Below are 23,719 nucleotides of genomic sequence, written 5' to 3' on the forward strand. Positions count from 1 at the left end.
TAATTGTAGTGGTAAGACACTGGCCTTTCACCAGGATCCGGGGTTTGATTCCTTGAACAGACGTGAAAAGGTATGAGTCCCATGCCTGACCACATGCACTTTACCCTGGTACTCCAGTATGCTCCTATCTTGGCAGTGATTCATAGCTTGAATAACTTATTTTGTACTGGATGTAAAATAAATGAAGTTTCATTAAACTAAATTTTAATTCCCTGCTTTGCACAAAATAAAAGTTTGGTTTAGTCAGATAGATGTGACCATATGATTTTCAAAGAACAAAACAAAAATTTGGTTATAACAAATTTTATTTTGTTTACCAAGGAAAACACATCAGTAGGTGTTCACTCTAGGTATTTCACAGCTCTTTGTCATATTTTCAAAGGTATCTCATTCAAAAGACTGCTTGATTCACATTTCAGTTGAACAATATGTGTAAAAGTGGTAAGTATTGAAATTGAACAATAATAGAACTATAACATTTTCACTATACGGTATAGTTTTCAAAATAAAACAACACTTTTGCAAAATTTGTGAATTCTCTACAGAAGTAAATATCTCTTTTTTTTCTCAAAGGAAAAATAACACTTTAACAGATTTTAACGTTTATAACACAAAATGATGAATGCCTTAACAGGTATTCTGAAATGTGCACATTTTGTCCTTCTTTTATGATATTATAACTGACATTCCCATTAAGTATTGCTTGTTACACAGAATATTAAAAAAAAAACCTGCTACAGTAATCCACCAGGAGACATCAATCTTATTCAACATATACCTATTTTCTGATTTTGATACAACCTTCTTTTATATAGCTATAATGGCATAAATAAAGCTTGCAATAAAGTCATTTTGGGGTCTATGAGATGTAATTTCCTAAATATCAACATCAAAATTATAATTAATGAAAGAATTCTGCAAAATTGAATATCGCACTGCATTTATTTCAACTCACTTATGTAAATGAGACATAAAACATTCCTTGTTGAAGCTGTGTACAAATTAGAAATCAATTGGTAAATTATTGAATGTATTATCTGCATTCCTGAAGATCAAAATCCCACCAGATGTCACTGTTTTACTCAAGAATTCAATTAAAGTATTCCATATCTCAGTATATCAAAATTTGAATTTTACATTAGTTATTCATAAATTCATCTAATTTGATTGTTAAAACAATTACACTACCCAAGAATTTGAGCCAAATGTAACATCTTGATATTGATGAATATGACTAAGACCCATAACACGAAAATTTCTCCTAAAATAAATTCTGGCCAAGCAGTGAAAAACAATAATATAGGTTTAAATATGTATACATTTATACACATTTTAATTGAACGAAGTTTCAAGTCAATTCGAATATTTTGAATTCATTTCAATTGTGTTAAACTCACCAAAATGGATAGATAGATTTCAGTCATTTCTTCCGATTCAAATTGTTAACCCTATTGTCACAATGTTTACTAAATCTGGTTACTATTGTGCTTATAGATTCTGAGAAAAGGAACCTAACACAAATACTTAACGATGAGGTGGACGATCAAGGAGAAGTCATATTCTAATATTAAGATATCTTCAGTAAAATAGTGATAACACTCTTCCATTTTACAATCCAAAATTGCTGTCTGTCAGCCATCTTACAACCAAACTCAAATTAGATATGTAGAGACCCAGCGAAGGTTGAACCCACAAACCAATTCTGATAATATCCAGCTATTATTTCACAATCAGTTATCTATAGAAATAATGAGTACTGTAAATTAAAAAATGGATGACATTCCACAGACAAATGAAAACTTAAACAGTCCGCATGATTGTGAGCCTAATGTTTAAAGTCAATATTGATGTTTAATTATTCAGGATGATTTACACTGTGAAAATGCATGTTATCAGATCAAATCTTTTATGGCAATAAAAATTTTGCAAGGATATTCTTATGCAGAAAATGGAAGGGCCTGAATTCACAAAATGTTTACCAATGATCTATTCAATGAGATTGGTAATGTAATACCTATTTTTGAATAGTCAAAATTCGAATTAGACAGGCTTGATATACCAAAATGTAATCTGTACATAATGAGGAAAGTAGGGGTCAATGTCAACAAAGATCTGAATACTTAAGTACATAAGTACCTGAGTACATATCCTATAGGGCTTATTTAGACAGGTTTTACTGCACCTGAATGGATATTACATGTTGGGACAAAAGCAACATTCCTTGTAAAGTAATAAAATGCATTCTTAATGCACCAGAAAGCACTTTGCTATTTAAAACAATTTACTGTCATTGTAAATGAAAAGAAACCTACAGAAAAATCAGTAACACAATAAGCCTTTGTTTCAAAAGACTTTAAAGCTAATAATTCAAAAATGAAGTTGTTTGCAGTGAAAGCAATACTAGATGAACCATCCAGCTTGGTTCCAGATCCCTTGCATCCATCCATCCACATGTTCACTGTCTCGTCATCACATATCACTTCCATATGTCCTTCCCGTACACATCACATGAAGCAGTACAAACACATCCAATCAGAAATATTGCCACTTGCCTAACACTGTTTCTTTAATAGCCTCCACATATTGAGCTGGCACCCAGTATATCCAATAGCGTGAAGCCTCTGTTGGCCCTAATTGTATTCCCTGTGAAAAGACAACGACTTCTTTAATTACATTGACATGTATACATATATAAATATATTTTATCAATATATAAAGGTTGAATTCACAGCATCCAGTGAAGTATGCTAATGCTTTAATTTGAGTTCTTGTTTGAAGATATTTAAAAATCTGTAAACAATACATTTTTGTATTTTCAACAGATACAAATAAATGATATTGTGCTAAGAGAAATTATCACTGAGCACAATGCTTTCAGGCACTAAAAATGTTACAGTATTCAGATAAGACTGACACCAAAAAGCAAAATCATTGTATTAAGATACACGTATGATTTATCTTAGATTAATCAAATATCTTAATATATTTTCTAATAATGTATTAAGATATTTGATAAATCAAAGTTTACTTACCAGCATGTGATACTCTTCATGGCCTTCAATTGCTTCGCTCACAATAGCTTTAATAGAACTCATTGGAATTTTGTCAGTTCTCTCTGTAAGATAAAAAGTAGAAAGCTATTATATCCTAAAAGTAGAGTATTGCTAAGATATTGGTATCCATAGCATAAAAAGGAGTGTATTGATAATCATATTCATTTAAATCATCAAAACAAAAATAAAACAGGTTCAAATCAAACTATACACAGCATGATATAGGGGAGGAAAGGAAAGTGCAGAAAAAGCATTTAACCAAAATATCTACTAAAGCAACTTCCATCAAAACCAGACTCTTCTGACTGTCAAGTAGAACTACAGTGTGGATGGGAGGATAGAAGATCTCAATATTCACCACATTATTTTTTCTATATACAATGTTACTACTACATAGAATACTAACCTTCGGTGACTTTCCATACACATATTATAATCATATAACTAATTGTGGATCTATTGAAGATATACCTAATTATATGTAAATCACTGATATTTTGTGTATCATTTATTTTTGTATGAATATACAAGGAGAGCCAATCATGCATTGGAATTTCTTGCAACAACTTGTACGAATCTCTTGATGACAACCTTGTTATTTCATTGTTAACTTGCTTTTACTTTCGTTTACACTTCCATCGAACTTGCACTTCCATTGAATTTATTATATACGTTTTCAATATATCACAAACAGATCTGCTAGCCGTATATCTCTTTCAAATTCAGACATTTTAAAAACTCTATACCTTTAAATGACATCCCCATATTGCTGACTATAGAACCTCACAAAAATGGTGTCTATAAGTCAGAAGTTGAGCATGTGTGCCACTATATATAAAATTGTAAATCTCTGATGTTATTTTTGTGTTGGAAAGGTGGTAAAATATTTACAATAACAGAGATTAACTTGCAAAATATATATTATAAAATTACGAAACAAACAGTAGGAAAACTGTCAAAGTCATTACCCCTTGGATGACTACTGTATTAATTAGCATAAACATGTTACGAAGCATAATGTTAAACACTGCACAATATGTCTGGCCTACTGAAGTCATCTTACTCTAAAAACAAGTCACTTCACTCATCAAACATTAAAGCATGCGGGGTGTTCACATTTATCTATTTTGTCTTCATACTGGCCTGTACTCTGGTAGATACCATTCAGACACATGTATACATAAGTAACATAATTAAATTACTTTTCAGGTACAGTCACATGACTCTCAAATTGAAGCTATCAGTTGCTGACATGGGAGTTTTCCAGAGTCTATATCTGTAATAACTCATCATTTGTAAATTCCAAGTCAATTCTAGATCAACCTTCACGAAATAATATATTCATGAATAAGTCTGAAAGGTGAGTTTGTAAAATAAAGTATTCATGTAATCTAAGTGATTTACAGTATATTGTCATGTGATTTGACTGACAACTAAATAGACTGATGCATGTATATAACAGTGCCACTGCTTGTTGATATACTTTACCGTCTCTACTACTAGAAAAATATAAAACTATATGATCATTTTGAAAACATTTTTATTGATTTCAAATGTACACTGATTGCCTAAATACTAGAGAATACTTAACCTGACTTGACAATTTCTCTCTCACACCTGACATAATACTTAACCTGACTTGACAATTTCTCTCTCACACCTGACATAATACTTAACCTGACTTGACAATTTCTCTCTCACACCTGACATAATACTTAACCTGACTTGACAATTTCTCTCTCACACCTGACATAATACTTAACCTGACTTGACAATTTCTCTCTCACACCTGACATAATACTTAACCTGACTTGACAATTTCTCTCTCACACCTGACATAATAATTCCAAAATAATAAAATAATCTAAAAAATAATAAAATTTCTGCATTTTTCATTTTGAGATAATTTCAATAAAAAGTGTAAACTGGCAATCCTGCAGATGTTACAGATGAGTTTAATCTTTTGTATTTGAAAGAACTAATCAACTCCTAACTTAAAACTTGTCCATACCAGAGAAAAATTTTCATCTGTGTACTGATGATAATTACATGCATCTGTAATGACTTTGTGTCGTTTGATTAGTTTACAAGTACATTTTTGATTAACTGACAATCTTTGACATAATATCACTTCCACAGATAACCCCATGCAGTAATCAGAATATGTAATCCTATACAACATTAAACAGACATAACTGTTACCTTTCGTTCCTATCCACACCTGATCCAACTCCAGCTTAAATGTGAGCCTGACTTTGCCTCCTGACTTATTGTACATGCCAGCAATGGGTTGGTGTGGTAATGGCTCTCGTCTTTTGTGACCTGGAATGCAATCATCTGGTTTCCCATGTTTTTCTAGCACCTTTTTATGGTCCTGCAGAACAAAATCATGATAACAGAAGACATTCACAAGTTTCCTTAACATCTTTTATTAATAGATAAACGAATTGAAAATGGTACATTTCATCATATATTTATATTGTAGTGTCATTATAATTTTGACAGACACAATATCCCTCTAGTAGGCAATTCTCAACATGACTGATTCAATCTTTAGAAGTTATCCTTTGCTTCAACCATTTTCATATACTAATTCACTTTAACCTTATTCACTTTAACAGTTTTAAAAGACAACAGCATTTTTTCTTATGATGAATGTTAGTTTGTCATGGCAACTAAATAAAAAGTGTCTCTGGCTACTTAAATCCAAGAAAAGAAATCATGCATATAGCTGTCAGTCCTACTTAGACAATGATTCACCTTCTGTTTGGATAAAGATTCTTTAGCAGCTGATGCTGCAGACTTGGCATCAGCCTCCAACTCTTTGGCACTGGGTTTACCCATGGATAACACATCATTAAGGGTAGACCCGACCACCATGATCTTGGATCCTTTTGTCACTTTTAAGTCTCGTAATGTACATTCATCTTTAGCTAAACCTAAATGTACAGAATCAATCATATTTTACCAAAATGTAATTTTTCATACACTACACTAAATACTAAAACATTTCTTTCAATAGAAGCTCTCTAGTAGTAATATTCATGTAAATTGCTGAGCTATTGACCAAAACTCTGTAGCTAGTTGTAGAATCTTGGAGAACATTAATTTCATCATATCTATTGGATTGTACCAGCTATTTGATATTTTTGAAAGCTAAATTATTCAATACATAATATATGTCTGGTTCTTTTTATACATTCCAATTCACATAATTTTAAGTTTACAAGTTACTGACTTTCACAATTTGTAATTATCCACTTTAGATCAACCATACTTCATATTTGTCTTTTTTGATAATACTATTGTTCTGTGATAAAATGCATTAATCACCATAGCTAGTAGCAAATCAACCACAGATTGATCACACCATGCATTTCCAATGGTATGTACTCTGTATATATTCTATATACATACCTTTAAACATGATTTTCTGCATAGCTGCTGGAACACCTACAATCATTAACAATTAACAAAAAAAAAAAAAAAAGATTTAATGATTTCTTCTTGAGGTTTTGATTCTTCTGTTCTGTTTAACTCTAAAAATCAACTCTTAAAGGGACACTGTATTTAAATCATACATTTCATATGCTAGCATTGTCAGAATACATTTGCCTCTTATATTTTTGTTGTATTCAGCAGTGATGAAAATAAAAGTATTTCAGCACGTGCATTAATTTGCTGAAATAACTTTCTGATTTACTTAAAAAATCAAATTACAAAATATGAAGAACTGTTTAAATGATTTTGCTTGTAATAAAAAAGTTTAGTTACAAAAAATCATAAAATTGCTATAATACCTGTTGAATTTTGGAACTATGTATCCACATTGAACAATTATTTGGGTGTATATCATCTGATTTAATTCAGCATAACATCAACACCAGGTTAATACACATTTTAACAAAAACTGTGGAACTTTGGATAATCTGTATTTTCAACTAATATTGCAAAATATAAAGAATATGTGGTTAATGTCTGAAGATACAAGCTGCATTTTGGCTTAGGAAAGAAAATGTAGCTTCCCAATGGTTTGATGCTTTTCTCTTTCTTAACCCTCGCCACAAAATAGCTTCAGTTTTAGATGTTAACCAAACTTTTGCAATATAATAGTGACTGCTGTTAAACAAACAATCAGATTCTGTGCTAAAATTGTGATTTGCTTTCAAAATGATCACTGATCAAGATAACGAAAACCTAATGTATACATTGCAAAATTCACCACTTACATAAATTGTGTGAGTCATGTCAATCATACTCCAAGTACAAGTAAAACAATTCAATTTTCAAATATGAGGTGTGTATTTCTTTTTGTTTACTTGATTGATCTACGAGTCTATTTCATATATGGAGGATTTAAAACAATGGTTGATAATAATATTGATTTAAAGACAATTCATTTTGTCCATTCCATTGTAACAAGTCCTCTCCGCAATTTCATATGAAAATGATCAAATGGAAAGTTTCAATCAAACTTTACTATAATATTATTGAAAAAGAATTCTTATCACTATATTTTTCATTCATCTAAAAACGTACCTGTAAGGGTTTCAACATGTTCCTTGAGATTTTTTATGGTGTTGTCCACAGGAAATGAGACATCAAACTTTTGTTTTTTGTATATTAGTTTGAATTCCACTTCTTCCATTTTTGTTTCTGATGCAGCATTAGTATTCTCTGATGATTCTATAACACAGTAAGTCAAGATTAGGAATGTACTTTTATATAGATCAGAAAAATGTTAGAATTATTGATATCTGTATAAATATTATTGGACAATAATAAACAATCACATATATCTTGGTTTGTCAGCTGTACAGGCCTTACTTGAAGAGGAAGCTTCTGTCTGGTTTTGATTGACATCTCCATGGCCTTGCCCACCAGGATCTGTTACTTTATCAGATTTGTCTGGTTGCTCCTTTATTTCATCTTCTATTTTCTGGAGTTCATTAGTTGTTGATTCCATCTTTTCTTGGTCACAGACCTCTGGTGGTGTTTCTAATAAACAAAAGGTACAAATCAAGTAATTAACGTCCATGTAAAACTAGGATTGACATTGTATTTTGCTTAAGGTTCAAATGTATTTTCCTGTTATTTAATGTTATATGACTGTAACTCTGAACTGAACAGTCACTGACAGATACATTTGGTATTATGGTTTTTCATTTTTAATATATATTTGCTACATATATATATAAATAACAGGTATAGTCAATCTCTCTCTATCTTCTATTCAGATATATCTCAAAGCCAGCTATTGCATCTCTCAGTCTCAAGACACCTTTCCATTATATAGGCCTCAGGAGGTGGCATATAATTTGATTACATTAATTTGTTGATTAAGATAAGGTAAGGTTGTGGTCATTTTCACTTCTATTATGCTCTTTTAAAGTGTGCTGTGAAGGTAAGGTCTACATTCTTTTGCAAGAGTTTACTCCCTTAATGAAAGGAGAAAGGAAAAGTCTCACTTGACTAACACATTAATGTTATCTTGACCCGCACCGTGTACTCTCTGCTTTTACATAATACGTCTTTGAAAAAAATGGTGACCTTTCTGGTTTCATAACCAACCATGTTTGTGAAACCAACCTTTGCAGCGCTTGTAATAATGTATCCATTTGAGTCACGGAAAACGCCATAAGTACATTAATCATGAATGCTCAAATTAATCATCAAAACGATGACCGTAGAGTCAACCGTTATTTAGCGATAAAACCTAAAAGATAACTATTATTTTGGGCTATTAAACATTCACTAAAAACACACATTAGCAGGCATGACCATACATGACAAACGAAATTGAAAGCTGTCCAAATATTGTAACGAAAATGATAAACAGGTCACTTTGCTTGTGTTTATCTCTGCCATAAAGAACTTCATTCGTATCCAGCAACTATCCAGAAATGTTGATCATTCATTACTGTGTTTGTCATCAGTTTGATTTTTAATAGAGGCAATTATTTTTCTGGAAACTTTTCTCTTACCAGATTGTGACGCCATTTTGTATTCGTTCAAAACGGAGAATCTCGGTTTATGATTGTTATTGAGGTAAATCCTGGAGGGGTACCGAATAAAAATGAAAAGAGAGCTATACATGGGAGGTAACTCTATACATCTTTTATGACAGGAGTAGTGTTCCGTGGCTGTAATATACTCTTGTCAAGATTAAGTAATCACATGCATTTAAAACAGAGATATAGGCGTTTACATATAGAAATGCAGAAGAAAATAGATTTATCGATCAACTTTCAAATTGACAGTCAGTTACACATTACAACGTAACCAGGCCGGAAATATTACACATGAATATATAGTGTACCTCACTGGTGTATGTGTGTGTACGTCACTGGTATAACCTACATTTAGCCCAGTGTCATTGAATAACGAAAACCTTGTCTTGAAAGAACGGGGGGGGGGGGGGGGGGGGGGGGTTTGTTAGGTTTCTATTGAATATTGTGGTTTCTGGACTGCATACCTCCAACTCCATTACAGTCAACTTAGCCGGAGGTGTCTCTCACTCACATCGATAATATTCAGATGTCTTTTAACACCTGACAAGTTTCTTTCATTCCTTAATGGATTGTTGGCTAATTACTACCTTTACCTGGATCTATCTCCATGAAAACATCTTGTTTTACTAATTAAAGTCCTGATGTATTTTAGATACACTTTGTGGATGACGACATAACCCCGGAACATTTTCATGTGTACACTTTGAAATGTGGTTAAAAGGTATTTCTGTGAACTTTTGTCTAAACTTTTATGTATCACATAACTATTTTTGTCAGTACATAAGAAAATAAAAGTTGAAATCTTTCCGTAAGGTGAAAAAATACGCATATTGTATATTTTTCTCGGGTTTTTCTTTTAAGCAAAAATTGATTTCATTTTTATATATTATAGATTTTTTTTATGTTTTCCAATTTTTTCCACCAAAAAATAAATAAATAAATAAAAATTGGAAGACAACGTTTTACCAATTGAATGTTTAAATTACTGTCGCTACTAATCATATGAACGCCTAATGCTGTGAACAGCTTTGGGATGTTTTAGTAGTTCTCCCTTACGAGAGATTACAGTATCGATGTTTTAGGGTTTTTTCTTTTGTTTGGGTTGTCTTCCTTCCTCGTCTGACGACGAGAGGTGACCAATGCCGAGAAACTGGTAGCGGGCACGATGATTGTCGTGATGTTGACTGACGATGGGAGGACGTCACGGAGGATCGGTAAAGTCTTGGGGAGGTCGATTGACGAGTACAGGACAACACGAGGGATCGATGGAGTCCTTTGGACTGACGGGAATCACTGTCGTTCAGTCCGCGCCTACCAGTTCCAGAATACCTGGACTCCAGCAAGTGGATGTTTGAAATTTTCCTTCTTGAAAAATTCATAATATATTAAATATTATAGTGCAATAGTGGAACAAATTCACGGATAAAGAATTCGTATACATTCAGTATTGTCGATATAGATACCATATTTGGATGTCGTCTATCGCTGCCTTCTCTGCCATCTGTCCAGCAATTACTTTTGCGATGATATTTTGTACAAGCGCTTAGCTGCGACTGGAAGTTTGCACACCTTATCTCTCATTTCACTTATTATCCCCAAGCACTGGATGACATTGGTATGCATAGCATGCACCCATCATAATCATAGATAATTCAAATGTTCTACAATATGTACATAGTGGTTTTACAGGGCATCAAAATGATGTCCAAATATTTAATTATATTCCAAGTATTGGTCCAGGAACACAGCTTCCGTTTCAAGACGAATGTTTGATACTTGGGGATAAGATTTTCCCGAACCGTTTCCTCATTTAACACCATTATACTAGACCAGAAATAAACCGGAAACCAGCTCACCTTCAGCAATTTTGTAGGAAATTCAACAGATAACTTAGTATGTACGAAGTAAATCACGTAATAAGAGAACTTAAATTGTACAGAGCAATAGGCAAGCTTCTGCGTCATCCACGCTGTAAGATTCATCAGTCAGTAGACATATAATATAAACTTTATTTATTTTACAACAATTGCGAAACACGTTATGTCAACTGAAACATTTGTTCCGCATTAGCAAATAGAAGGAAGGTCGTGTTTAAGATCGGTTCTTATTTGGCTGCAGCGATCCATATTTGTTTAAGTATGTCGTTAATGGGTTTTTATATCCTAAATGTTTTTATATCTTAAATGTTTTCATTTTTCCAATGTATTTCAAATATTAAATAATTGTATATATATATATATTGTATATTGCAAATTGTGTGGCTAAATCCTTGCTGTTTCACTTCGTTATATTTGTCCTGCAATGTACAATGCGCGCTTGTTGTCTACAGAGTATTTATAGGTCAGCGTGCAAGACACACACTAGATCGATTCGTTTACGTTTGACGAGATTGAACTAGATGTCAATTACAAGAAATTAAAAAAAAAAAAAAAGGCGGGGGGGGGGGGGGGGGGGGGGGGAGGGAGAATGAAAAAAACGGAGGACGTAACCTATTAATTGTTCACTTCGGTTATTCAATGCAATAAAAAAAAACAATGCCATTTTATTTCCTAAACTTGGAACCTGAAACCTTCATTCCTATACACAAAGGTGGAAACAAATCTAAACAAAATTCCGTAACTCGTGCAAACCTACTTTTTGGAAAACTAAATGTTTCTGTCGCACTTGTATAATACCTGAAATTCCAATCAAGTCTCCACATGGGATTTATTCCGGATATTGTCAAGATATTAGCGTTTTCATATGTATATTACAAGCTGCTTACAAAGTGCTCAATTTCCCTCCAAAAGACTAGTGAACTCGTTAAACTACCGCAAAGAAGATGTGTTGGAGGCTTCCTCCGATATCAAGATACTCACCATATCTACTGTTCTCCACATATATTATGAAAAATATCATTCACGTCAACTGTAAAATACGTAACAAGATTGCTGACGTCTACATCGATACGGAGAGCAAAGGTGTCGAGTTTCTGGATAGAGCATCCAAGACATTTTACCTTGTATTACAGAGAGTGATGAAAAATATAATGATACAAAAGCCTGGCAATAGACAGTCTATAACGTCAGTCGGACTGTGAAATATCCGTAACCTGTAAAATTTCTTGCCATTGACATCTGTACATATTGAGCATTTATTTATTTTGTAATATCATTAATAATTAATTGATGACTGATCTCCTAATGATACAATGAATTCCAAATCTTTGATGAAACCAAGGGTTGGTGTTGATATCCCATGTCACGATAAAATCGACGGCACTCCGCCTAAATGTCAAAGGCAGCTCTCACCAATGAAGATCTAGAGTTCATCTATTCGCTTCAAGGGACAGCTAGCTTGTTTTCTGCTTGACAGGAATTCCGAAACTGCGCATTTTAACCTTTACATACATCAGGTCCAATATCCGGTGCATGTGCGTTCGTGTATATTAGATTAATTTCAGACCACCTGCACCGTTTCAACCGAGTTGCGCGAAAGCGGCCTTATTTTATTAAGTTGCATGACAGACCAAACCACAAGAAGGCTTCTTTATTGTGATACTTGTATATCTTATATAAGTTTCATCACCATTTACCTCTTTTGATGATCTATATATACCACATACTGAAGATCATTATCCAGCATTGTAAAAACAATCGATTACATGATGTCAGTGAGGAGAATAACAATGCCTGGCATCCGACTTGGTGGCACCAAGATTGGTCGTCAGCTTGTCTTCTTTCCATAACTGGTTTCTCCATTAGTTACATTAATTTATTGACGATAACTAACAACTGATTAAAACATTGAATAATCTCTAAACTGATTAATCTACGACTTCCCAACACACTGAAATACTAAGTCAAATATTTAAGTTATCATTTAATCATATTGATTTTATTTTCATACAATTGATTCACACAACCTAACAAAATAAGCTATAAATATGACTTTTTATTACAGATTCAACGTTTTAGATGAAGAATTTGGATATGCACATGACATTTGCAGTGATCAATGTTCTCACAATTAAACATACAAAATTTACTTTAGGTCATCACAGTCATTTACATATCTCTTTTTTTTGCAAAACCACTTCATGTTCGTTCAAAGTGATGAAAACTGGTCCCAGAACATAACAAAATGTTTAGTGGTAACATTACGCAATATTACGAAAATAATTCTAACTTTACAAGGATACCAAGTTTTCCTGTTGTAAATATTTTTTAATTTGTTTTTTGATAGTTTGTTTGGGTTTTTTTCTTTCTTCTTTTTCCAAATGTAACAATATTAACATATTTAATATCATGTTCATGCATCAATAATGATGTATCTATTTCCATTTGTTTCTATCTATAATGGAATGTGAGGCTTTGAACAAGGCTTTACATGAAGATATACATAAATAGTAGTTCAGTAATGTACATTCAATGCTGTGGCTAAAAATGTATACAAAGTAGAATATGTTTATAAGTTTGGTCAATGAAAAATCTTATAAATAGATATTGTGAAGTATGAACAATGTATTACATTAAATACAACTTTGAACTACAAAGTGTAAAGAAACAATCAAAACAGTACTGACTAATTTTTAATATGAATTAAAAAAAAGCAAATACCTGTATCAATTATTGACAATATAACATGTGATTAAACTGTAAATGAAATACAAAACTTAAACACCTATGACAGCATGATAAACAAAAAAAGCTTAACATAGATAAATAGATATGAAAAATAGACTCTTTAGGAAACAAACAGAAAAGAAACATTCTGAAAATATTGCAATCATTGGTGATCCATATTCAAAAAGCGTTCTGAACTGCTGCTACAGCTTTCTGTACATTCTCGTCCAAAATGCCATCACCGCCTGTCAATAAAGTTAGATTAACAAATGGTGAAATATTCATTAAGTTACATCTACATACACAAATGATACACTCCAAAGGGCATTTATTGAGCGATAAAATGTCAATCATAATGCATAAAATACTGTCATAAAAGAGTATAAGACAGAGGTCAATATCTACAACTTCAGGACATATTGTTCGGGATTTGTACTATGTTGGATCAGATCAAGGTGATTATACTTGCTGTTGAGAGAGACTTAGTTAAGGAAAATTGAGGTTAATGTTTCAAAGGCTGCTTGTGCTGAATTCAGCTTTGAACATACATAAAGCTGTAATTTGAATAGGATTTATGCTTTATTCTTTCATGCCTTTTTGTCTATAATTCTATTTGAGACCAGTGCTGACACTCCAATAGAACTATAACCATTCATTAACCAATCAGATGAATGATGTCAGACCTCAGCATATTTTGTATCATTTTTTGTTTGCAGCAAACACTGGAAGACATTAATAGCTGTGAAGAAATAAGATAACAACTTACCATAATCTAAGTCTTGTATTTTACAAGTGAAAATACGTTCACCATTCACCCAAAGCTCAACACTGTTCAAGTCTTTCATTTCTTCAAATTCAACCTCATGTCCTTCTTTCATGAGAGAGGCTGAATGAAATATGTTTGAAAATAAACAAAATGTTTGGAAAGCTTTTCAGAAACAAAAATATATTTTTTTCTTTTACTTTACAGATTACTCTTCATTTTACTTGCATTGCTTAATCTGAGTCAACATAGGTATATGATACGTCACTTCAGTAACTTAAATTCAATTTATTTCTAAGAATGATAATTAATATTACGTTAATCAAGGTGTATAAATGAAATTGATCAATTTTGGATACAAAATTTTTTTAAAATCAAACACATGGTCCAACTCCAGTACATACTCTCAAGCCCTTCCAGTCGTGCTGTGTAATGATTTACACAACCACAAGCTTCATAGGGCCCAAAAAACACTGTCACTTTGGCATTCTGTGGCATAGCTGCTGTTGCGTTATCTGCAATGTAAAATAAGTTTAAATGTCTTGTTACCGCTGGCCTGGTGATTCTAGATATAGATATAAACTTCATTTATTTTACTACAATTGCGAAACAAGTTATTTCAACTTATACTAATCACTCTTGTTAGCCCGGACGTCAGCGCGCAAGGAGTCTTGTTGTGGGAGGAAACTGGTTTCTACATTGGCTGTGTCATATAAAAATAATAATGAGCAAATTTATAAATCAAGATATTTTCTGCAAATATGTACCCTATATCAAAGTGCATCTCCGAATGGATGAAAAAAAGGAAATCATCAACTATGAAAAGACCACCAATTCCCCACCCTACAGTTACAATGGTGATTTGAAATGTAGGTAAAGAACAGAAACTTTCATTTTAAACTTAATCACCAATTTGCTTTTTAAAATCAAACGCTAAACAGCAGACTCGTACATCTACCTCATGTATAATAGATATGTATAGATAGATCCTAGATGCTGCAGCCTCGTCTGTCACTACAATAAAACATGTGCCTACTGTACATTACAGTCGTGGCCTCTTATTTTTCACCACACAAATAAGCACGGTCTGTATTACTTACATTGTATTGCCAACGCCTTTGGATGGTAGTCTTGTACGCTTACAGATAAAGCAAAGGTCTTTCACTGTCTTACCTGCATCAAAGCGTGTTGTATCCAGGAAGTCGCTTTTGCCATTCACTGCGGCACAGTCGTCATTATATCTTTGAGAGGCCCGTGGAAAATATTGAAGATATTGTTGAAGATGTTGTAGTTGTATGAGAGTCTCACTGTAATAGGAGATCACCTATTTTTATTAAATAATTATATGATGTTATGAGTTCTATTTTTAGCGGAATTATTGTATGCGGGATTGCAACATGGCTTCCAAACAAATTATATTTCGATATCTACGCAGTATTTCTGGACGAACTTCAAAATTGAGAGCTTTTGAGAGGTATTGTGCTGTCTTATTTGCCGGGCCGAATAATCTGCTTACCATATTTCAATATTTCACCGTGTCACCGACAGAAATTTGTTCATTGACAATCCTTGTACAACGGCGCCAGTCGTAAGGTCACGTATCAGTTTAATATAAAACACCCGATATGCCGGCTTTCCGCCGCCTCCTTGAATTTGAAGGTTTATGACCAGATGTTAGATTACAAGAGATTGGCAACCCAACTGTAAAACCGAAACGACTTTTTAATTATCAGAACAACTGAAATGAGTAAAGATCTTACAGTTGACGGGGTGAATTGGATGTTATTACATGTTATTAGTTATATTAGCATCTCTATAGACTATACCAGCAACATAACCGTGCTAGGATTATACTGTTCTAATGAGTCCGTGCCCGAAACAAAAGGCTTCAACCTATATAGAATACATAAACATCGTTGTAAGGTACTCATTGAATATATTTAAAAGTTCAGGAATTCTTTCTCAGTTGAATTTCCTTTCACAAAAATGATAATTACAGAAAATGATACGTGTGATACAGGTAACGTTAGGTATTGCCTTACTTGATGAAAGAGAAATGTCAGAAGCAGATCGCAGCATTGAGGTTAGCAAACTTAAAGACATCATTTACTGTTAAGCACAACTGGCACTCTTTAGATTTAAATGCCAACATGTTTCAAGTATGTATATACCACAGTGTCTGTTATAATTACATGTTCTAATATTAGAGTACCTTGATTTTTATCTCACCAGGCCAGAAGGAGGGACGAATAATTCCTGAACATTAACATCACTATTGAATCCTTTATACTTTACTATCTAGTGAAGTCAACGTTCATGCTTTCAAATTTGCAAACCACCAAGATTCTCCATCTTACTGCTATGCTAATAGTGTCAATTTACAAAGTCATTACAGTATTACTTGTTCCAATGAATGATGTTGTCAACCCACATTCAATGTCACAATGATTGAGTGGGTTGAAGAAATTCATTACAACTTATTCTGAATAACCAAACAACTTAGATATTGAAATTTTTCCAATAACATGCTGATAAGATGGCTTCCAAGTTGTTAAACTGCAAATTCCTTTTTAAACTTTCAACATCATGAGGTAAACTGTTTTAAATTCTTTGACAGGTTGTTGAAACTTGTTCAGTTAACATTTAATGTTACAAAGATTAATATCAATTAACAAACAGTATTATGATGATTGTATTTTGTAACCTTTTAGGATAAAAAAATGGAATTTTTAAATACATACATGTATATACTGAAAGTTTTCACCAAAATTTTTCAATACTTTTTCTGTTAATGTTTAACCATATCAGCATGTTTGAGTATTTAAAGCTGCTAAAATTTTTATTTACAGTTTTGGTGTTCCTGCTGTACGGTTAAACTATTCAACGCATTGTGCCTTGTGGAAATATGGAGGATCTCTTGGAACACGCAAATTACAAACACCATTCAGTTTTCAGCAAGGTGATGTATATTAACATTATCCTCAGTTATCTAGATAATGCTTGACATATTTATTTGACAGTTTTATGTAGATTATTCACTGCTCTTGATAATATCAAGACTGCAATATACAGTTGTTCAGATTAATTATTTAACAATCTTTGAAAACTCTATGACATATAATTGCTGCACATGAAATCTTGAACAAAATTGTTACAGAGATCTTTTAAGTTGTAAAGAATAGAGATTTATTAATTAGCTTGGGCAGTTATGTCACAGTAACCTTTCAAGGTTGTCTTTGAGAATTTCACTATAACAAACTTTGATAATCAGAACAGTGAAATTGGGATTTACTTTGCAAAACACATTGGTTGAGTATCAGACAAGCAGGCTTTTGAGACTCTTGTTTATTTTCATTTTATGGTGGGTAACAATAGCCTCATGAAATTGTCCTTGTCTCAAATATTGGTTCTTGAGCATTATGGTATATTAATTGTATATTTAGCAGATGATATTGACTTCAGCATGTATGAAGTATATATTGTCAATGAAACTTACTTTCAGTTCGATCAATGTTCATACAAACCCAGGACACACCAAACCCTAACAGTATCAAGTACCTCCCAGGAACCTCTGTCTTGGAACAAGGCACATTGGACTTTCCTAATTACCAAGCAGCCCACTGTTCACCTCTGGCCAGGTATACTGCTGTAGCAATAAAAGTTACAGTTTACTCATCCAGGCTTTTCACCTTCAACAGATAACAACCACATCAGGAAGGTTCCCATTATGTATAAAAATGTCTTTGAAATAAGTCATTACTTTACAGTTCAGCCTTTCCAGAATTTCGTAAGAAACTCAACTTCAAAGATAATAATCTTTCATCATCAGATCAGTTTTATGCCACTCTGTGTACATATAATTGTGTGTTTGATCAACAGAATTTTCACAGTAAGTTAAAATTGACCAGCTTCACATGGTTTAAACGGAAGAATATGTAACTAGGAAATGAGACCTAAATCTACATGTTATTTGTAAGGATTAATTTGACAACCAAACCCTTGGTGAATATCATTTTATCATTTTAGTGTCATTTTCTTTAATATAGTTAAATTCAAGAGGGGTTTTTAATTCTTGACAACTTCCTGTGGACAGTCATTAGCCCAAGTTTGTTTATGTCTCCAACACTGTACAAGTTTTAGCCTCATTGATGCTTGATACAAAAACAGTTCCAAAGTGATGATGTTTGACCTGTAAGGTACTTGATGAATGTTTACTTTATTTCTCATTAAGATTACATATTGTATGTGTTTAACCTATCTGAATTATCCTGATGAGTTCTGTTCTTTCAGACAACTGTTCAGAATAGAGGGTGTAAAAGGAGTGTTCTTTGGGACAGACTTTATTACAGTCACAAAAGTAAGTTTAGTCACTGCCTGTTTTGAAGCTGAAAATACAAGGAACAAAATATTTTCTCATTCATGGGTACTTAGGAGTTTACTACAAACACCAAAATTTACAAGAAATCTTTAATATTATGAATTGTTATACATATTAGAATTCAAATTTCTTGAAAAATAGATTTGTGTAGTAACTGATACATAACTATAATTTGGCAATTAAACTGTTATTTACGTTAACTCTAATGTTGACAATATTCTTATCTATAGTCTTGATGACCCAATGTAATGTAAATTGCTTCATGTAGCTTGATGATGATGTGGAATGGAAGATCCTCAATCCTCAGATATTTGCTACAATCATGGATTTCTTTGCCAGTGGACTACCAGTTTTGACTGATGAACAACCCTCCTCTGATACAGGTACATGATATCCTTTGTTACAGATCTTCTGTAGAGCACTTATATGGTATCATATTTTTTGTTTTGTAATCTTACAATCTTAACTGTTAGTGCTTCTGGCATGATATTATTGATTACCTTAATCCACAACATAGGTCACATGGCTGATACATTTATTAACCCATCATCATCAGATGGTGGGCTATTCAAATTGCCCTACGTCTGTGAACCAAATATTCTTCGTGGATGGAAGTGTCTTATAGTGCTTTGTAAAAATTGTAAATTTAATGACCCCAGGGTCTCACATTTCCCCTTGAAGAGGGGATAAAATTTACTATATTTCATATAGGAAAATTACATTTGTTTATTTCTTTCAGAAATAGTTCAAATTTGGTTAGAATTTTTTTGTTTTTTCATTTTATTAGTCTAAGCATACAGTATGAGATGCACACATTTTCCTTGACTGACCCCCAGGGGCTGATGGGCAGGACCAAAAATGGGTCAAGTTGAAGATGTTCTACTGTTCCTAGATGGAAGATTTAATATAGAAAAATTCAAATCTTGGGTGTGATTTCTTTTCATTCAAATTTGGTTAGTAGCCTTAGCATGGGACACCAATTTACATTTGCATTATGTGCACAATATAGTTAAAGTTATAATGTTTTTTAACAAAATCAACTCTATGACATGTTATAAAAAGCATTTTGACTCAGATGACTGTTTAGGCCCTTGGGCTTCTTGTGTCATTTTCATCTCAAAAATATATAGGTAATATAAAGTTATCAGAATGGAGCTCCACATCATATACATCTTGATATTCTTCTACCTTAAAGTTATTGAAGAAGATGATGATGAAACTGTGATGATGATTAAGGAACTGCTTGACACTCGAATACGACCCACAGTTCAGGAGGATGGTGGTGACATTGTCTATATGGTAATATCATTAATTTTTTTTGTTAAAAAGGGTGTAAAAAGTAATTTTGATTGGACAAAGATATTGCTAGTCAATATGTGATTTCTTTCATTATTATAAACAAGTCTATGAAAACAAATTCATTTTGAGTCAAATTTTGAAAATTTTATCCATCACTAATTACATGTTGTAGTACATTTGTATTTGAATTTTTTCAAAATATTGATGTTTTGTTTCCTTTGAAGAATTACATTACATATTAGATGGTATACTAATGTATTCCATATCATTAATTCATCAGCTGTTACTTCCAAGCAGTATGAAAGCAGATTGTGTGAAGTATTGTTTTTTCATACCATATGCATATACCCCAGTATATTATCTATAAAAATCTCATCATATCAAGTTACTGTATTCTTAGTCTCCATATGCCGGTAGAAATGTTTTGCTTTATAAGGATTATAGATCTCCTGGGGAGACTTTTAGGACCAGATATTATTAATGATTATTACAGGCTCTGTGGATTTCTTGTTATTATGTCATCTGACCAGAGGGATGAAGGGCTACCAAGTTTATTGATATAAATAACCTTGAAGCGCTTTCTAGTTCACAAGGGTCAAATATGTTAAAATCTTTAAACAACTTCTTCTCAATAACCAAAAGACCGGTGGTCTTGATATTTGGCCTGTAGCATGCTTTTTCAATGAGCAATATGTCCTGAGTAATGGCATTTGTGTAGTTCTTATATGAAGAATACAATTTCAAGTTTGTAGAAAATGTTTTCATGAACCAACTAATGTCTTCTATGTAGGCTGTAGTGTAGTTAAGCGATTTATTTTAGGCCTATTTGGCCTCATTCATCTATAATTCTTTATAGTCAGATGACCTTTAAGGCCCATGGGCCTCTTGTTCACTTTACCCACATTGATCAGTAATCCTGAGCCAATATTCACCTGTTTCTGTTGTCCAAAAAATTGTTTCTGTAAAAAACTGGGTCAATATCTCTGTTTCTTGATTACAAAATGATGAGTTTGTTAAACCTGGAAAACCTACTGAGACCAGTGTATGGTATTTTCCAGCAGAAATTCATAATATTCAATTCTATAAATGTAAGTTGATAAGTAACTTAAATGCTCATGGACTTATAAAATGGTGCATTGATTAAAAGCATCAGAGTATTGTTTGTACAGTATCATTTTTCATTCTAACATAACCGTTTTCTTCTACAGGGTTTTGAGGATGGTATTGTGAAGCTAAAGCTTCAAGGATCCTGTACAAGTTGTCCAAGTTCAGTGGTGACATTAAAGAGTGGGGTGCAGAACATGCTACAGTTCTACATACCTGAGGTCTTAGGTGTGGACCAGGTGAGTGTATTATCAGAACATGCTACACTTTAATATATCTGTCAGGGTAACCCCTGTCAGAAGTCCTAGGTGTGGACCAAGCAAGTAAATACCTGTAAGAGTTACCCTTGTTAGAGGTCCTTGGTGTGGACCAGGTAAGTAAAGCCCTGTAAGGGTTACCCCTGTTACAAGTCCTTGGTATGGACCAGGTAAGTAAAGTCCTGTCAGGGTTATCCCTGTCACAAGTCCTTGGTATGGACTAGGCAAGTAAAGCCCTGTCAGGGTTACCCCTGTTAGAGGTCCTTGGTGTGGACCAGGTAAGTAAAGCCCTGTCAGGGTTACCCCTGTTAGAGGTCCTTGGTGTGGACCAGGTAAGTAAAGCCCTGTCAGGGTTACCCCTGTTAGAGGTCCTTGGTGTGGATCTGGTGAATGTATTATTAGAACTTTCTACACTTCTGTCTGTATACCTTAAGTCAAAGGTGTGGGCCAGGTGAGTATATTTTGAGAACTTGCTTCACTTCAATGTACCTGATGTCATATGTTTAGGCCAGGTGAGTGTAATAATAAGTGTCATATTGTTGCATGCCTTTGAAGGTATAGTTATTGAAGCCTAATGTAGCATACTTTCTAAAAGTAAAAGAAAAATAATTCATTACATTCAAATAATTGTCAAAAGTGGTATTGTAGCTTAAAGTCTTAGTTCACTTGTTTTGAAATCAATTTTGATAATCTTATTTTGATCTACTTTGAAATGGACATGAATGTATGTGATATATGAGTGCAGACCAAATAAGCATTCTGTTAGAAAATAATGAATGTACTTTCATATGCTTGCATAACTTGAGTCTTTTCGTATATAGTATAAGATGACTTGCACAATTTTAGGTGACAACTAGAATTTCAGAATTTACCATTCAGATGTATATTACATTAATGTACAAGTACCATATTGATAATTTTATACATACTTTTTTTATACAGGTGGAGGATGAAATAGATGATGTTAACAATACAGAGTTTACCAGACTAGAAGAGAAGCTAGGAGAAAAGTCCAGAGACACGTAGACCTATTTATGGAAGTATCAGCCAATGATGATTTAGACATATATTCTACACAGTGGACCTAAAGATTCTCACATATTGATTATATAAACATCCAAGACACGGTATAGGGAGACCAATGAATTGAAATCTAGGTCAACCTACTCAGAAATTGGGTTTCATCTTTGAGGAATAATCAAACATTTACCATGTAAATCCAACATTTACCTGCTTGGCTGTTGAGACCTTACTGAGGCTGTTTTCCTATTATACATGTGATTATAGTGCCACAAAACATAGAAAAAGAATGGTAATTTTCTAGTACATATAGAGGTAATGGATGGCAATGTATGTAAATGGTTTGATATGATATCAATATAAGACTTCAGTCCTCTTTCTGACCTCACTGCTTGAGTAACAGAGTCAGTGTCCTGATTTATTGCTTACATATCTAGTACATCTATGCTGCAAATATTTTGTACATACTAGTTTGTACGCATGCTCCATTGACAAGTATTTGATATGATGTTTGACACTGTGTAAAGCCTGAGATTATAAACTAACATATAATACCCATTGGTAGCAGTACAACCACTGCACTTAATTGTATGTGTGGCAACTGTACAATTTAGAGGCTTTAAAAATCTAAAATTACTGATGTAATGTAACGACAAATAAATCCTGTAAAGTACCTTCATGTACCTCTGTAACCATGCCTGTTCATATACAAATTAAGCTTATTTGAAGGGAAACTCAGTTTGTGTGTGTACGTGATTTTGTGTTTTGGTTGAGTTTGCTGACCTTATTTCACAACTATTGTGATGACAGTTGTTGACTTAGTACATATATATTGTGTTGGGGCATGTTTGTTAAGTACAACAAATTTAAGAGTTTCAATTCTTTAATTTGCCAGAACTGTTTATATGAGGAACAACAAGAAATGTAAAATCTGCCATGTTCCATTCAGAGAAATCTCAGAAATTCAGGTTACATTACAGATTTAAGAGCCATGACCAAGATAGCAAAAAATAGTACACTCACAAAGATATTTCAAATTTTAGTTGAACTCTCCTCTTCAGTGATTTTTTGAAATCGTATCAGAAGGTATTTGAGTAAGAGGTTTTGTCATAGGATATATATTACTTCAGATGGATTATATAACAAGATTTAATTACTTATTTAAAAAATGTGCTATTGGATATCATTTTGATGTTAATTTAATAAATTGTTTTATTTTCTTTGCTATGA

At 33.0% G+C, this 23,719-nt stretch overlaps 3 protein-coding genes across 3 annotated transcripts; 1 reads left to right on the forward strand and 2 right to left on the reverse strand.

Annotated features, from left to right (window-relative positions):
• Nucleotides 1–287: 287 nt before the first annotated feature.
• LOC132552862 (ubiquitin domain-containing protein UBFD1-like) lies at nt 288–9,057 on the reverse strand. The gene is made up of 8 exons (XM_060217052.1): nt 9,038–9,057; nt 7,881–8,051; nt 7,593–7,739; nt 6,471–6,506; nt 5,814–5,992; nt 5,256–5,427; nt 3,033–3,115; nt 288–2,643 (listed from the first exon to the last, which is right to left on the reverse strand). Exons 1-8 carry the CDS (start codon nt 9,051–9,053, stop codon nt 2,533–2,535), a joined length of 915 nt encoding a protein of 304 aa, XP_060073035.1. The 5' UTR covers nt 9,054–9,057; the 3' UTR covers nt 288–2,532.
• Nucleotides 9,058–13,835: 4,778 nt separating this feature from the next.
• On the reverse strand, nt 13,836–15,583 carry LOC132552880 (UPF0728 protein v1g117062-like). Its single transcript, XM_060217074.1, has 4 exons — nt 15,532–15,583; nt 14,836–14,946; nt 14,435–14,554; nt 13,836–13,913 (listed from the first exon to the last, which is right to left on the reverse strand). The coding sequence occupies exons 2-4, from the start codon at nt 14,927–14,929 to the stop codon at nt 13,849–13,851; spliced, it is 279 nt and encodes a 92-aa protein (XP_060073057.1). The 5' UTR covers nt 14,930–14,946; nt 15,532–15,583; the 3' UTR covers nt 13,836–13,848.
• Nucleotides 15,584–15,828: 245 nt separating this feature from the next.
• Nucleotides 15,829–23,719, forward strand: LOC132552868 (NFU1 iron-sulfur cluster scaffold homolog, mitochondrial-like). The gene is made up of 8 exons (XM_060217059.1): nt 15,829–15,905; nt 17,281–17,390; nt 17,934–18,069; nt 18,722–18,788; nt 19,078–19,192; nt 20,005–20,108; nt 21,317–21,451; nt 22,412–23,719. Exons 1-8 carry the CDS (start codon nt 15,829–15,831, stop codon nt 22,493–22,495), a joined length of 828 nt encoding a protein of 275 aa, XP_060073042.1. The 3' UTR covers nt 22,496–23,719.

This window comes from Ylistrum balloti, unplaced genomic scaffold, assembly GCF_031769215.1.
Source record: "Ylistrum balloti isolate Yb309-2 unplaced genomic scaffold, AGI_CSIRO_Ybal_v1 Utg370284, whole genome shotgun sequence".
NCBI classification, from domain to species: Eukaryota; Metazoa; Mollusca; class Bivalvia; order Pectinida; family Pectinidae; genus Ylistrum; species Ylistrum balloti.